We start from the raw sequence: 16,419 nt of genomic DNA on the forward strand, positions 1-16,419 counted from the left end.
TGTACCTGCCACACATTGCGGATTGTCACTTGCCAGAACATCACCTGACAGCCATTGCGCATTGTCACTTGCCACAACTCCACCTGCTACACATTACGGATTGTCACTTGCCACGACATCACCTGCTACACATTGCGGATTGTCACTTGCCATGAAGTCACCTACAAAACATTTCAGATTGTCACTTGCCATGACGTCAGCTGCCACACATTGCAGATTGTCACCTGCTACACGTTGTGGATTGTCACTTGCTGTGTCTCAGAGTGAAGGCAGGCAGCAGAAAGATATGTAATCTCTCTGCTGCCTGCGGCTGCACAGCAAGGGTGAAACTGCAGTGATGCAGGGCGGGCGGTGAGAGATGATGTCATCCCTCTGCTCCCCCTCCTGCTGCTCCGCTGATTGGCCAGCACCTATTGAATGACCCGCCCGCTCACTCAGCCACCGGCCGGCCTGCTGTCTAATCCCCTGTTCTGCCCGAATGCTTCGGTCACCTCGGCGCCGGGCTCCTCTGCACTCCACCACCACCTCGGCGCCATGGGATAAGCAGCGGAGTGTGGGAACAGGCTGGCTGATGGATGGAAATTTGCCACCCCCTGAAAGTGCCGCCTGGGACTGATGGTACCATCGGGTCCCGTGGTAGGGCCGGCCCTGCCTGAAGACTATTGTTTCCAGAAATCCTTTCCTCCTGCACAAACTTATTCTGTAGCACATTATGTTTCTTTTCACATCCTCTTCTATATGCAAAAGAGCCCACTCTGAATAGTCTCTAATGCTGACTCTGATTAGTTGCTGCTACTAGGCCAAAGGTCTGCAGTACCTCTCCCCGGAGGCCTAGTAGTTTAGTGGCATGAGCTGAATGGTGGACTACTGTTCCCAGCTAGTCCACCCTGCAAATCTTGTGCCCTCGGGCCGCATCACTTTGACACTATTCCCCACAGTCTCTCCTCTCTTCCAGGACTCCTCATCAATGGCCATGTAAAGATGAGGACCTCATCCATGACCGTGTAAGGACGAAGTTCCCTCCCAGACTTCCTGGCATGTCTCCACATCTAGCCCTCCACTGTGTCCTCCTCCTTTCACCGACCTTTCTTTGCCCCGAGTCCATGATGGAGAACCTAACTGGACCGTATGTTCTGACAGCTTCTCCTGCTCCAGGAACTCCTCATCAATGACTGTGTAATGATGAAGACTTCACCCATGACCGTGTAAGGGTGAAGCTCCCTCACAGTTCTCCCGGGTCTCCTCCCAAGATCAGCGCACCCCCCCTCTCAAATGGGGGTGCCCTCCTGCTGCTGTCTAGTACTCCATTCTCCACTCCACCAGGCCGACAACTCTTCCCAGCAGGCTGTTACCTCAGCTTACATGGGGGGCCTGCCCCTGGCAATTCCAGTTGGGAATTGGTCAGGGGTCCTCACATGAGCTGCCTGTCACTCCAGTTGTAGGCCTTTCCCCTCTTCCAGAACATTCTCCCTGGAAGCAGGGGAGGCGCCTCAGAACTAGAGTACAGGTGGTCACACCCACTGCTACACTAGCCACTCCTTGCTTCCAGATCAAAAACAAACAGGCTTAGCTTGCAGCATAGGCCTGCTTAAATTTACCTGTAATGACAGTTCCTTATCAAAAAATCCTCACTCTAGAACCTACCTATGGTAGAGGGTGCTACACATATACAGTACTGACTTGTAAGGTTAGGTCATTATTATAACCTATATGCTTGGTCTGTGGTGTCATTAAAAAGAGGACACCAGCAACTGCCACCTGTACAAAAGTCATAAGCCAGATTCTGTTGTTAAAAAATGTATATTGCTAATCTCTGGGAAACATGGGGGAAAACATTATTCCACCCTTCACACCCTCCACCAAACTATGATGCCTACTTTTCCTGTGCATGTTGTTTTTAGGCATTTGCCCACAATCATCATGGCCGCCATGGGATTTTTTTGGTGGTTTTGCTGTTTTCTATCATGGCTACTATTGGACTCTGTCCCTTGATACGGCCACCGCAGGCTGTGTCTCATTTTGCCCCATTTTGCCCATCTCCATCATGGCTGCCTAGGGCTTTGCCCACTCAAGTTGTTGGCTTCCTGCAGTAGCCTGGTCCCATCTTTTCCAGCGGATGTGCGGCTCCACAGTGAGGGATGGGCTACAACAATTCCGTGGCCCTCCCCTCGCTGTCCATTGGGCGATGGGCTCACTGGAGGGGGAGTCGCATTTCCGTTCACTTACCCCAGGTTTATCTGATATACATGTGCACTGACCAAAAATTCATTCATTTTCGTTTCATTCGTTTTTTGTTTTTTTCCTAAATTCAATCATTTGAAAAATTCTGAAATTCTGAAATTCAAAAATAAGAAAGGAAAATCCGAAAATTAGAAAGTAAGAAAATCCAAAAATTCTAAATACTAACTAACTAACTAACTAATAATAACTAACTATTAAAGTATAGGTAATAGGAATTCCTTTCAAATTTGGCTGTTCGTGAACGTAACAATACAAATTTATCTGAATTTGTGAATTATGCGAAATAAAGAATGCTGCATCTAAACAAAGAACAAAACTAAATATTAATAAATAATAATACGTTTTTATTATTATTATTATTATTATTTATTATTAGTTTTCGATTTTTTAAATTTTCTGATTTTGTTCTTTTTTTCTGATTTTCGTTCTTTAGAATTTTCTAATTTTCGTTCTTTAGAATTTTCTGATTTTCATTCTTATTTTTGGATTTCCGTATTTTCGAATTTCCAGATTTTTGAATTTTCGAATTTCAGATTTTTGAATTCCAAATTTCCGATATTTAGAATTTTCAGATTTTCACATTTCCAATTTCCATATTTAAGAATTTGCACATTTTTGAATTTTTGAAATTCAGAATTTTCGTATATTCAGATTTCCGAATATTCGGGAAAATTCGGGAATTCAAAATTTGGAAATTCTGATATTTCCGAATTAACAAATTTGTCTAAATTTGTTAAAAAAATGAATTTGTAACTAAACGAATTGCACATGTCTATTGTCCGATACAACATAGGAATTTGTTAAAGCTATAGACACATCCATATTCCGCTACTCATCTTTTTACAAGGTAAATTGTGGATTTATTTATATTATCTGGAGTATGAGTTTGGGAGCCACAATTATTAAAAAGCATTTACACATATATGTTGTCTACTCTACTCTTGCAGTGTATCACTGCTCGTATCATAGAGTCTCCGAGCCATGATTAAAGGGGTTGTAAACCCTCCTGTTTTTTCACCTTAATGCATCCTATGCATTAAGGTGGAAAAATACCTTGCATTGACTGTGAAGAAAATAAATATACCACGCTAGGTGCCAAAAATTTTAAATAAATATCACATTTGAAACCAATGCGACTTTGGAAATAACCCAAATACTATAAAAAACAAAAGAAAAATATAGCGCTTGGGGTAAACCTAAAAGCTGCAACTACAACCATCTAATATCAAGATATGAAAAAACTCAGAAAAAATGATATATAAAGTTGCGCTAAAGTTACATGAAAAATGAAAGTGAAAAGTCCAATACAAATTATTGAGATTAAAAATCAAAAAACATCCTGTGTAGAGTTCAATGAAGAAAGAAGGAGTCTTTTTGTAATAAGGGACTCTTTGTTTCCACGGAAAACCAATGAATAGAAAAATCAATCCTTTTTACGAATTCAGTGCAATCTTCTTATAAATCCAAAGTTGAAAAAAGTTTGACCCTTACCACAATGGGTGGACTCCCAGTCAATGGAGTCGTTAGCGCGAGCAGACAGCCCTCTGCGGGATTCTTTTGCGTGTAATCCGTTCCGTTATGGTACTAAACGTATAGATAGATGTGGATCATTCGGAAGTGATCGGCATAGGTTACGACAATTCCGTGCGTCCTACTTCCCTTCTCGAACACCGTAGGCAGTGGTAATCCGATCTCTCTGTGCGTCTGGAGTTTGTTTATAGCTCCCCAGCGAATCCTCCGATGTCAGGGTTTTACAATACGCAAACCTGTGGTAAAACACAAACTACTAGGGCCTCTCGGCCACGAGTAGAAGGAAGGGGAAAACAAAGAAGGACTCCGATCGTGAAAGTACCGTTTGGCAAGCGACAATTTTATTAAAAATGTATAAAAAGTTTTTTTGAACATACAGCAGACCAATGACTGAATGGGTCCGATTCTAGAGGAAACTTATAGTATACAATAGACCAAAGGTACGACCGAATCGGTCTAACTCTAACCCATGAAAAAAATATATATATGCATAAAAAACCGGTTAAAAATAAGAACAAATATACACCCGTGCTAGGGAATATTCTAAGCGTGGTGGTATCAGCACAAACAGCCCGACATGTTTTGTAAAAACTTACATCCTCCTGTGCCCCAGGAGGATGTAAGTTTGTGTTTTACCACAGGTTTGCGTATTATAAAACCCTGACATCGGAGGATTCGCTGGGGAGCTATAAACAAACTCCAGACGCACAGAGAGATCGGATTACCACTGCCTACGGTGTTCGAGAAGGGAAGTAGGACGCACGGAATTGTCGTAACCTATGCCGATCACTTCTGAATGATCCACATCTATCTATACGTTTAGTACCATAACGGAACGGATTACACGCAAAAGAACCCCGCAGAGGGCTGTCTGCTCGCGCTAACGACTCCATTGACTGGGAGTCCACCCATTGTGGTAAGGGTCAAACTTTTTTCAACTTTGGATTTATAAGAAGATTGCACTGAATTCGTAAAAAGGATTGATTTTTCTATTCATTGGTTTTCCGTGGAAACAAAGAGTCCCTTATTACAAAAAGACTCCTTCTTTCTTCATTGAACTCTACACAGGATGTTTTTTGATTTTTAATCTCAATAATTTGTATTGGACTTTTCACTTTCATTTTTCATGTAACTTTAGCGCAACTTTATATATCATTTTTTCTGACTTTGGAAATAAATCACTAAATAGTCCCATCCAGATAGTTTGTTGCAAACAACAATAAGCTTGATAATAAACATAACCTCGATAACCTTTATAATAAACATAAATAATAATAAAGGAATAGCAGTGGTAAAAAACAACAACCCTTGTGTAATTAATTAACCTTTTTTTATTTCATTATTTATTATTTTTTATTATTTATTTTAATTCTTCTTTAAGGGGGTGTGGCAGGAGGCGTGTCCTATGCCTACATACGTTTTCTAGTAGGGGTGCCTCACTCCCATCTTAAAATGTTGGGAGGTATGAATCAAGTCCTGTATGTGTGAACACGGTCAGGAGCTACACAGGCTCCAGGATTTATATGAGTGTATCAACTCTCAGCCCTTCAGCCTAGGAAGTAGATGCTGACCCTGGATGATACCTGAACAAAGATGGTGATGTCCTTCTGAAATTAAAACCAGATGAAGACGATTTTTCAAAAATTATCTTTTTTTGGGGGGGGGGGGGGGTGCGACCCTGAATGGCAGTTTGGAAATCTGGTCACCCTAGACGGCGGTCGGTCCGGAAATGGTTAACTTTATGAAGCAAAGTGCAACCTTCTTTTTATGCACTGGTGATCCTTTACTTTACCTTTTTTGTAGACAAAAATGCCTATATCTAAATTTTCTCTGGAAAACATTTTTCAGGTTAGACTTTAACATAGGAATAAAGTAATAATAGGGTTATTCTGCAGATCTATAGGTTACACCTAACGAGGGACAGATGTGGAAGAAAAAGGGGCAGAGGGATTGGGGTCTGGAATAGGAACTGCCCCCCTAAAAAGGAACATTTGGGAACTACAAATAGTCATTACACAACACCTTAAGTACAGAATATTTTAATTACTTCCTTTAGGATCAATTCAGACCTTTACAGCACAAAGATTATCTAAGTATCTTTACACACTGTAAGTAAGCCTCCTTAAGCCTAAACGTGGGAAAAATACATAAGAATAAGCTGAATGGCAAACATATATATTGGGACAAATATATCTTGTTTCCTGCCCATGTATGAAATTACAACTACACATTTATTATCGCATTGAGATATTTTATATTTATGTAATAACATTGCGTATTATTTTATCTATATATATATATATATGACTTTAACAAAAACATTTACACCATAAGAAAATAATACTTATCATATGATCTTTGTTTTATTAAATTCCTTCTGCTTGCCAATGGTGGACCAGATCCCCGTAATAGGTGGAGTCCAGGCACCATATATAAAGAGCAAAGTCTCCCAGCTCTCTATACCTGCCACCTCCATCCTCACCTGCCAAGATGTTGTTTGTTGTGAGCCTCCTCCTGCTGTGTACTGGCATCTCAGCCTCTGCAGGTAAGACCTCTCTCTCTTCTCATCTATTTCCACATAATAGGGAGGTTAGACATTATTGCTCAATATTTTATACTACAATAGTCACAGTGGTGGTCTACAGTCATATATTTAAAGCCAATCAGAATTCAGTATTTGGCAGCTTGGAATGGGCAGGCTAATTTAAAGAGGAAGTAAACCCTGATGAGTTTACTTCCTCTTTCATTCCCTGCAAAGGCAAAGCATAATGGACTACTATGCATCGCATAGTAGTCCATTATGTGCCACTTACCTGACACAGGAGCCAGCGAAGTCACCGCTGTCCCCTGTAGTCCGGCGCATCCATCTTCTCGGTGGGTCTCGCAGCTCCACCGCTGTCATTCGGCGAAGCCGCGATGACGTCACTCCCTCGCATGCGCACGGGAGCCGACATACGCGGCATCTCCGTTGTTGATGGTGCCGCGCTCAGTACGCATGCGCGCTGCTGTCTACGGCGCACGTGCCGTAGACAGCGGTGCCTGTCTTCGGGCAAATATCTCCTAAACCGTATAGGTTTAGGAGATATTTCTTGGACCTACAGATAAGCCTTAATCTAGGCTTACCTGTAGGTCAAAGTGTGTTGTAAGGGTTTACAACCACTTTACGTAACTGCATTGGGTTGCTGTACATCACTGCTTTTTGCATTGTTCTTGAACATTACATTGAGAGACAAAAATAAATGAGAGAAAGAGTGAGAAAAGAGAAAGAAGGAGCGGGGAAAAAAGAAAGAAAAAGCAAGAAAGAGAGAAAGAAAAGAGGAAAGAAAGGAATAAAGAAACAAAGAAAAAAAAGAGAGGTAAGGTGGAAAGAAAGGAGAAATGAAAGGAGGAAAAAAAGAGTAAAGAAAGCAGGAAAGAAGTGAAGAAAGGAGGAAAGAACGGAGATAAGAATTGAGGAAAGAAGTAAGGAGAAAAGATAAAAGGAAAGGAGGAAAAAATGGAGGAAAGATAAAAAGAAAGAATGAAAGAAAGGAGGAAAGAAGGAAAGAAGCGAGGAAGGAAGTAAGGAAAGGAGGAAAGAAATGAGGAAAGACATGAGGAAAGAAGTAAAGAAAGGAGAAAAGAAGTAAAGAAAAGAGGAAATACATAAAGAAAGGAGGAAAGGAAACAGGAAATGACAGCTCATAATCCCTAAACTTACACGGAAAACACAAAGAAATTAGAGCTGCACCGATACCACTTTTTATTAAATCTGAGTACAATTACCAATACTTTTTTTTCCAGTACTAGCCGATACCGATTACTTATGGTGTGGTGGGGTGAGGGGTGAGACTGGTGAGGGGTGAGGAGGGAGTGGACCATGTCAGTGTTTTTTCTTTTATTTATTTTTTTATTATTTTTCCAATTTTAATTTTAAATATTTATTTATTACAATGCTACTTTTTTTTTTTTTTTTTTTGTTAAATCAACCCTGTTGGGGGGTGGGGGTCTTTGGTGAGATGTCAGGGATCTAAACAGAACTGCACTGGAGATGAATGGACAGGAGACAGTGGCTCCTGCCTATTCATAACTGAATATTTACGATGATCAGTTATGAATGGACAGAGTCAATGACTTTGTCCATTGAGAAAAGGAAGAAGCCGGTAAATGACATATGTACTGGCTCCTTCCGCCACTCTCCATCCTGGTGGATCTGGGACAAGGGACGGTGTAGGAGCACAGTGGGTGACTTGAGGAGGACACGGCAGAACTGGAAAAGCTTAAGGGAGGAGTGCATGGAGGAGGACACAGGGGGCCCAGAGGAGCACAGGGAGGAGCGCAGGGAGGATAACACGGGGAACTGGAGGAGCGCAGGGAGGGTAACACGGGGAACTGGAGGACATAGGGAGGTGTACACTGAGGAGGACACAGGAGATCTGGAGGAGCATAGGGTGGAGCGCATGGAGGAGGACACGGGGGGAAATGGAGGAGCACAGGGAGGAGCGCACAGAGGATGACATGGGGAACCGGAGGAGCACAGTGAGGAGCGCACAGAGGAGCGCAGGGAGGTGCACACGGAGGACAGCGGGGAATCAGAGGAGCACAGGGAGAAACATACAGAGGGCGACACAGGGGAACCAGAGGAGGACACAGGGGATCCGGAGAAGGACGCTGGGGAACTGGAGGAGAATGCGGGGGAACCAGAGGAGCACAGGGAGGGGCACACGGAGGACAGCGGGGAATCAGAGGAGCACAGGGAGAAAAGTACAGAGGAGGACACAGGGGATCTGGAGGAGGACACTGGGGAACCGGAGGAGGATGCAGGGGAACCAGAGGAGCACAGGGAGGACATGGGGGAACTGGAGGAGCACAGGGAGAAGGGCACGGAGGAGGACACAGGGGGAAGCGGAGGAGTACAGGGAGGACAACACAGGGGGAACCCAAGGAGTACAGGGAGTAGCGTACAGAGGAGGACACGGGGGGAACCGGAGGACAACAGGGAGGAGCACACATAGGAGGACACGGGGGGGGACCGGAGGAGCACAGGGAGGAGCGCACAGAGGAGGACACGGAGGGGGGGACCGGAGAAGCACAGGGAGGAGCGCACAGAGGAGGACACGGGGGGGAACTGGAGGAAAGTGGTGTTTATACAGAAATGGAATGGTAATGAATTAAAAAGTTTATACATATATAGATTTTGTTTTCATGATTGTTCTTGAATTCAGATTTTCAGTGTACAATAATCCCAGGAAAACTTAGACAGATTGATGCCGGCGCTGGTGAAGTGTACGGTGTGAACGATAATGATGACATTTTCCGCTGGGTGGACAATAACTGGAAGAACATTCCTGGAAAGCTCATCCATGTTTCTGTTGGACCTGCTGGAGTTTGGGGTGCGAACCGTGCCAACAACATCTATAAGATCCAGGACAATGAATGGGTGTCTGTAGCAGGTAAAAAAATAAAAATCTCTGATAAATTACACACCAGATAAGATTAGTATAGGAAGAAAATTATACATGGATGCAACCCAATGCTGCTGCTTTCCCTTTGGCTGGTGGCAGTCGACCATGCAGAGTAATCATGTTAAAGGGCCCCTAATGGGATCTCTGCATTAGTCAGGCTGGGTTCCTCCATCATCCATGTAACGGACCTGCTCCTTATCTTGTGCTCATTATATGGTTTCTAACTGTTACAGAGAAAAGGTCCAATAGGTTGCCCCTGAGAAAGAGAAAGTCTCAAAATGCGTCAGTAGTTTGGGCATTTCCTTTGCAAATATATTATAATATTATGTGTCTTCCTCAAGAGGAGGATGGATATATTGTCATTACTGTGTACAGTCTAAAAGGGGAAAAAAGTATTTCTGAACTAAATCTGACATGCTGAGTACATTTTAGAAGTATGGCTTGGATGTAATATTTTATCTGTCACTTTATTATTTTATTATTTTATTATTATTAATGTGGTTTTCTGGTTTTGTGCCTATTAAAGTCCCGAACACTCGACCTACCATTTGGTTCTATGTATTGATCGGGTATTTGTGTGTCTTCGCAGGGGGGAAATCTGTAGGTGCAGGTGCACTTATAATTAGGGGTTAAAGAGGAGCTGCACCTTTAAGAAAAATATTAAAAGCCAGCAGCTACAAATATTGCAGCTGCTGACTTTTAATAAATTGACACTTACCTGTCCCAGGGTCCAGCAATGTCGGCGGCAGATGACGAGCAATCGCTCATCTCTCTGCTGCCCCTGCCGTCATCCTCTGTCAGGGAATCGGGAAGTGAAGCATTGCGGCTTCACTGCCCGGTTCCCTACTGCTCATGCGCGAGTCGCGCTGCGCGTCTCCACTGGTCCCCGCTGTGTCCTGGGAACTGTGTGTTTCCCAGAACACAACGGGGGGGGGGGGGGGAGGCATCTGCAGCTAGCTTCAGCTAGTTTGTACCAGAAGTGGGTGCAGATACCTGGATTATCCAGGTATCTGCACCCCCCTCCCCCTTGAAAGGTGCCGATTGTGGCACCGGAGGGGGGGGAGGGATCAGATGAGCGGAACTTCCACTTCAGGGTGGAGGTCCGCTTTAAGCACTTTCTTTTTTTTGTAGGTAAAGGTTTAAAGTTCTGCTTTGAGTTACAGCACACCCTACTGGAGAAATCAGGTTCTCCAGTGGCATAATCCATTACAATGGTCCATCTCTGTGAAAACTGTTGTGTTTGCTTCCACATTCAGTCTATATTGTTACATAGTTAGTCAGTTTGAAAAAAGACACAAGTCCATCTAGTTCAACCAATAAAAAAAATCATACAATCCAATATACACAATCCTATACACACAGTTAATCCAGAGGAAGGCAAAAACCCCCAGCAAAGCATGATCCAATTTGCTCCAGCAAGAGAAAAAATGCTTCCTGGTCCCACGAGAGGCAATCGGATATTCCCTGGATCAACTTTACCTATAAATGTTAGTATCCAGTTGTATTATGTATATTTAGGAAAGAATCCAGGACTTTTTAAAAGAAATCTACTGAGCTGGCCAGAACCAGCTCTTGAGGGAGTCTATTCCACAATTGGAACACATGGTGCTTCAAAAGTCAATACTTGATATGATATATACTGTAATATAGATATAACATTCTTCGATAGAATAAAAGGAAACTTACTTGTGGCAAGGAATGGCTGCCCGGCTGTCCCTACTGGATTTGTGGGGACGCCACTCATTTTGCGAAATTGAAGATTGGCCTGCAAAAAAGAACACTTAGCAACTATGCTATAATCAACATTAGGGTGGAGTCACTGCATAGAGGGTGTTAATTGCATTTAACAATTGTTTAATTCTCTCTATGTTATTACATTTAATTTAATGGACCAATGTTGTATTTTGTGTTTCTACAACAGGGCTCTTGAAGCAGGTAGATGCTGGAGGTGATAAGTTCTTGGGTGGAGTGAATGCACAGGACAACATCTTCTGCCTGAGACAGAGTATCACAGTTTCAAGATCTTCTGCTGTATCCTGGACCCAACTGGAAGGGTCACTGAAATATTACAGCTGTGGGCCAGTGAGCTGCTGGGGAGTGAACAGTCTAAACGATATTTATTTCCGCCACAATGTCAACCCAACAGCCTGCCAGGGAACCCAATGGCAGCAGGTAGAAGGCAATCTGGTAATGATAGAGGTTGGCACCAATGGTTCTGTGTATGGTGTCAACTCAGCAGGCAACGTGTACCGAAGGTATTCTTCTTTTTTTCTTATCTATGTATGCAAAATCATTAAGGCAATATGTAAAAAAAATGTTACTTTGGCAAAGTGTTAATGGTAAATGTTGAGGATATGCGATTAGACAGCTTTACTATTTATCTATAGTTATATAGTTACATAGTAGCTGAGGTTGAAAAAAATACACAAGTCCATCAAGTCCAACCTATGTGTGTGATTATATGTCAGTATTACATTGTATATCTCTGTGTTGCGGTCGTTCAGGTGCTTATCTAATAGTTTCTTGAAACTATCGATGCCCGCCGCTGAGACCACCGCCTGTGGAAGGGAATTCCACATCCTTGCCGCTCTTACAGTAAAGAACCCTCTATTTAAGGGTTAACTCTTTTCGTCTAATTTTAATGAGTGGCCACGAGTCTTGTTAAACTTACTTTTGGGAAAAAGTTTTATCCTTATTGTGGGGTCACCAGTACGGTATTTGTATATTGAAATCATATCCCCTCTCAAGCGTCTCTTCTCCAGAGAGAATAAGTTCAGTGCTTGCAACCTTTCCTCATAACTAATATCCTCCAGACCCTTTATTAGCTTTGTTGCCCTTTTTTATACTCGCTCCATTTCCAGTACATCCTTCCCGAGGACTGGTGCCCAGAACTGGACAGGATACTCCAGGTGTGGCTGGACCAGAGTCTTGTAGAGCAGGAAAATTATCACTTTATCTCTGGAGTTGATCCCCTATATATTCTGTTTGCATTGTTAGCAGCAGATTGGCATTAGCAACCACTGTGTATGCTCATACAGTGCCTTGAAAAAATATTCTTACACCTTGAAATTTTACCCATTTTGACATGTTGGCACATACTTGTGAAGTGGAAGGAAAATGACAAATGGTTTCAACAAAGTGTGGCGTGCATTTGTATTCAGCCCCCTTTTACTCTGGTAGCCCACAGAGGTTTGTTAGAGGACCTTAGTGAACAAACAGCATCACAAAGGCCAAAGAACACACCAAACAGGCCAGGGATAAAGTTGTTGAGACGTTTAAAGTAGGGTTAAGTCATAAAAAAATATACCATGCTTTGAACATCTCATGGAGCTCTGTTCAATCCATCATCCGAAAATGGAAAGAGTATGACAACTGCAAACCTACCAAGACATGGCCGTCCACCTAACCTGACAACTGACAGGCTGGGCAAGGAGAGCATTAATCAGAGAAGTAGCCAAGAGGCCCATGGTAACTCTGGAGGAGCTTCAGAGAGCCACAGCTTAGATGGGAGAATCTGTCCACAGGACAACTATTAGTTGTGCACTTCACAAATCTGGCCTTTATGGAAGAGTGGCAAGAAGAAAGCCATTGTTAAAAGAAAGCCATAAGAAGCACCATTTGCAGTTTGCGAAAAGCCATAGGGGGGACACAGCAAACATGTGGAAGAAAGTGCTCTGGTTAGATGAGACCAAAATTTTACTTTTTGGTCTAAATGCAAAACACTATGAGCACACCATCCCCGCTGTGAAACATGGTGATGGCAGCATCATGTTGTGGGGATACTCTTCAGCAGGGATAGGGAAGCTGGTCAGAGTTGATGGGAAGAGGGATGGTGCCAAATACAGGGCAAGTTTAGAAGAAAACTTGTTAAAGTCTGCAAGACTTGGGACTGGGGTGGAGTTTCACCTTCCAGCAGGACAACGACCCTAAACATACATCCAGAGCTACAATGGACTGGTTTAGATCAAAGCATATTCATGTGTTAGAATGGCCCAGTCAAAGTCCAGACCTAAATCCAATTGAGAATCTGTGGCAAGACTTGAAAATTGCTGTTCACAGACGCTCTCTATCCAATCCGACAGAACTTGAGCTATTTTGCAAAGAAGAATGGACAAAAATGTCACTCTCTAGATGTGCAATGCTGGTAGAGACATCCACAAAAAGACTTGCAGCTGTAATTGCAGCAAAATGTGGTTTTACAAAGTATTGACTCAGGGGGGCTGAATACAAATGCACGCCACACTTTACATATATTTATTTGTAAAAAATGTTGAAAACCATTTACCGTATATACTCGAGTATAGGCCGACCCGAATATAAGCCGAGGCCCCCAATTTACCCCCAAAAAAACTGGCAAACTTATTGACTCGTGTATAAGCCGAGGGTGAGACATGCCTGTCCATCCCTGTGTGTGTGTGTCCGTCCATCCCTGTGTGTCCGTCCATCCCTGTGTGTCCGTCCATCCCTGTGTGTCCGTCCATCCATCCCTGTGTGTGTGTGTGTCCATCCATCCATCCATCCCTGTGTGTGTGTGTCTCCATCCATCCATCCATCCATCCCTGTGTGTGTGTGTCTCCATCCATCCATCCCTGTGTGTGTGTGTCTCCATCCATCCATCCATCCATCCCTGTGTGTGTGTGTCTCCATCCGTGTGTGTGTGTGTGTGTGTGTGTGTGTGTGTGTGTGTGTGTGTGTCCAGCCTACTTGTGTCCCGAGCCTTTGTCCCGAGCCTCCGTCCCGTGCCTTGCCTCCTTGCCTCCGTGCCGTGCCTTGCCGCCGTGCCTTGCCTCCGTCCCGTCCCGTCCCGTCCCGTCCCGTGCCGTGCCTTGCCTTGCCTCCATCCCGTGCCCTCTTCGTCGGCGCCTCGGCGGCCATTGTAAAATTCAAAAGCTGCGCCGCCGCCTTCGCCTGTGATAGGCGGAACACTGAATTTCCCAGCAGCCTGTGTTCCGCCTATCACGGACATCGTATCATCCTCGTCCGTAGTACGAGGATGATACGATGTCCGTGATAGGCGGAACACAGGCTGCTGGGAAATTCAGTGTTCCGCCTATCACAGGCGAAGGCGGAGCCGGAGGCGCGGCTTTTGAATTATAGAATGGCCGCTGTCTGTCTGCTCGACACGCTGATCGAGCGGGCAGACAGCGATGACTCGAGTATAAGCCGAGGGGGGCACTTTCAGCCTCAAAAAAGAGGCTGAAAATCTCGGCTTATACTCGAGTATATACGGTATCATTTTCCTTCCACTTCACAATTATGTGCCACTTTGTGTTGGTCTATCACATAAAATCCCAATAAAATACATTAACGTTTTTGGTTGTAACATGACAAAATGTGGAAAATTTCAAGGTGAAATTTGTATTTATCGGCGTATAACACGCACTTTTTTCCCCTTAAAATCAGGGGAAAATCGCGGGTGCGTGTTATACGCAGATCCTCCGTGATTTCTGATCGATTTTTGGGCTCTGGGTGGCTTTCAGCCACCTTCGGCCCTTCTCGCGGCTTTCTGCCGCCTTCGGCCATTCTCGGCGGCTTTAGGCCGCCTTCGGCCCTTCTCGGCAGCCGAAAACTGCCGAGAAGGGTCGAAGGCTGCCGAAAGCCGCCGAGTACGGCAGAATACGGCCAAAGGTGGGCAAGAGCCGCCGAGTACGGCCGAAGGTGGGCAAGAGTCGCCGAGTACGGCCAAAGGCGAGCAAGAGCCGCCGAGTACGGCTGAAGGCGGCCGAAAGCCATTTTTAAAAATAAAAGCCGACATCACTGAGGGGACAACGATGCACGAGGCTGCAATGATGGACAGGCTGCATGATGGACAGGCTGCATGACAAGGCTGCATGACGGACAGGCTGCATGACAAGGCTGCAATGACAGACATGCTGCATGACAAGGCTGCAATGATGGACAGGCTGCATGACAAGGCTGCAATGACAGACAGGCTGCATGACAAGGCTGCAATGATGGACAGGCTGCATGACGGACAGGCTGCATGACAAGGCTGCAATGATGGACAGGCTGCATGACAAGGCTGCAATGACAGACAGGCTGCATGACAAGGCTGCAATGATGGACAGGCTGCATGACAAGGCTGCAAATGACACTGACAAGGCTTCAGATGGACACTGATAAGGCTGCATTGATGGGCATTTAAATGTAAGTCTTTTTTCCTTAAATTTCCCTCCTAAAAGTTTTTTTTCTTAAAATTGCCTCCTAAACTTTGGGGCGCGTGTTACACGCCGATAAATACGGTAATACTTTTTCAAGACACTGTAATAGTGTCAGCGGGTCTGCGACTTCTTGCTAAACTGAAATTGTACTTTTTGAATTCTCAACATAGGTATTCAATGATATCTCCAGTGACCATGTTTTTTTTTATTTATTTTTTTACATGGTGACCATTTGGTCAGTCTGGAAAGCTTATTCTAGTAAATCTCATAGCTTTCTGAGTTGCTACGTTGGCTGGTATTCCATACATTTTTATTTAGAGGAAAAGGCTATATTTAATATTTTTTATGTTCTATAACTGAGAAAGATTTTTCTTTCAGGGATGGAATCAGTGCCAAAACCCCAACCGGAACATCCTGGACCCAGCTAGACTTCTGCGCCACTTTCAAACACGTCACTTACGACAACGGCTATCTGTGGCTTCTCAGCCCAACTGGTGACATCTATCGATGTGCAGACAATAAATAACTGATACGGCCATAACACTAGACCAAGCCGAGCAATATATTGCGTGATCTGTGCCGAGATGACTACATAGACTGCTTTCTTCTTCTATCCATCCCTTTCAGTTGGTGTTTGGGTATTCTGGTATTTCTCAAATATTTTGCATTACTACTAAAAGCATCTAATGCTAGCTAGGACTTTAAGTCCATTCAACATTTGTGTCTCATTTCAAAAATGTTTCAGAGCAAATAAATGTTGTTGCAGACAATTGTTTTCTTTGTTATTACCAGAGAAATATTGTTAAACAAACTCATCTCACTTTATCTGAACATAACATTTTTGATTTTCCAGTAGTCATGTCTTTTCATTGTCCAGTTACAACCTGGGGGAAGGAAAAGACTTATATTTTTTTTTTCTTCAAAAATCTGTATATGTTGAGTTAAGCAGAGAAAAAGAAAAAGCAAATCCAGCATACAGTACATAAATTGTGTTAGTGGGTGGATTGGTGCAACGTGGTGCAGAGGCAGAATACACTCTGAGT

General features: G+C 43.8%; 1 protein-coding gene across 1 annotated transcript; it reads left to right on the forward strand.

Moving 5' to 3' along the window:
• The first annotated feature begins 6,180 nt into the window (after nucleotides 1–6,180).
• On the forward strand, nucleotides 6,181–16,228 carry LOC143933694 (fish-egg lectin-like). Its single transcript, XM_077456679.1, has 4 exons — nucleotides 6,181–6,316; nucleotides 8,976–9,203; nucleotides 11,137–11,470; nucleotides 15,755–16,228. Exons 1-4 carry the CDS (start codon nucleotides 6,262–6,264, stop codon nucleotides 15,900–15,902), a joined length of 765 nt encoding a protein of 254 aa, XP_077312805.1. The 5' UTR covers nucleotides 6,181–6,261; the 3' UTR covers nucleotides 15,903–16,228.
• The last annotated feature ends 191 nt before the right edge of the window (nucleotides 16,229–16,419 follow it).

Source organism: Lithobates pipiens, unplaced genomic scaffold (assembly GCF_037356315.1).
Source record: "Lithobates pipiens isolate NorthernLeopardFrog02 unplaced genomic scaffold, aLitPip1_a1.2 Scaffold_27, whole genome shotgun sequence".
NCBI classification, from domain to species: domain Eukaryota; kingdom Metazoa; phylum Chordata; class Amphibia; order Anura; family Ranidae; genus Lithobates; species Lithobates pipiens.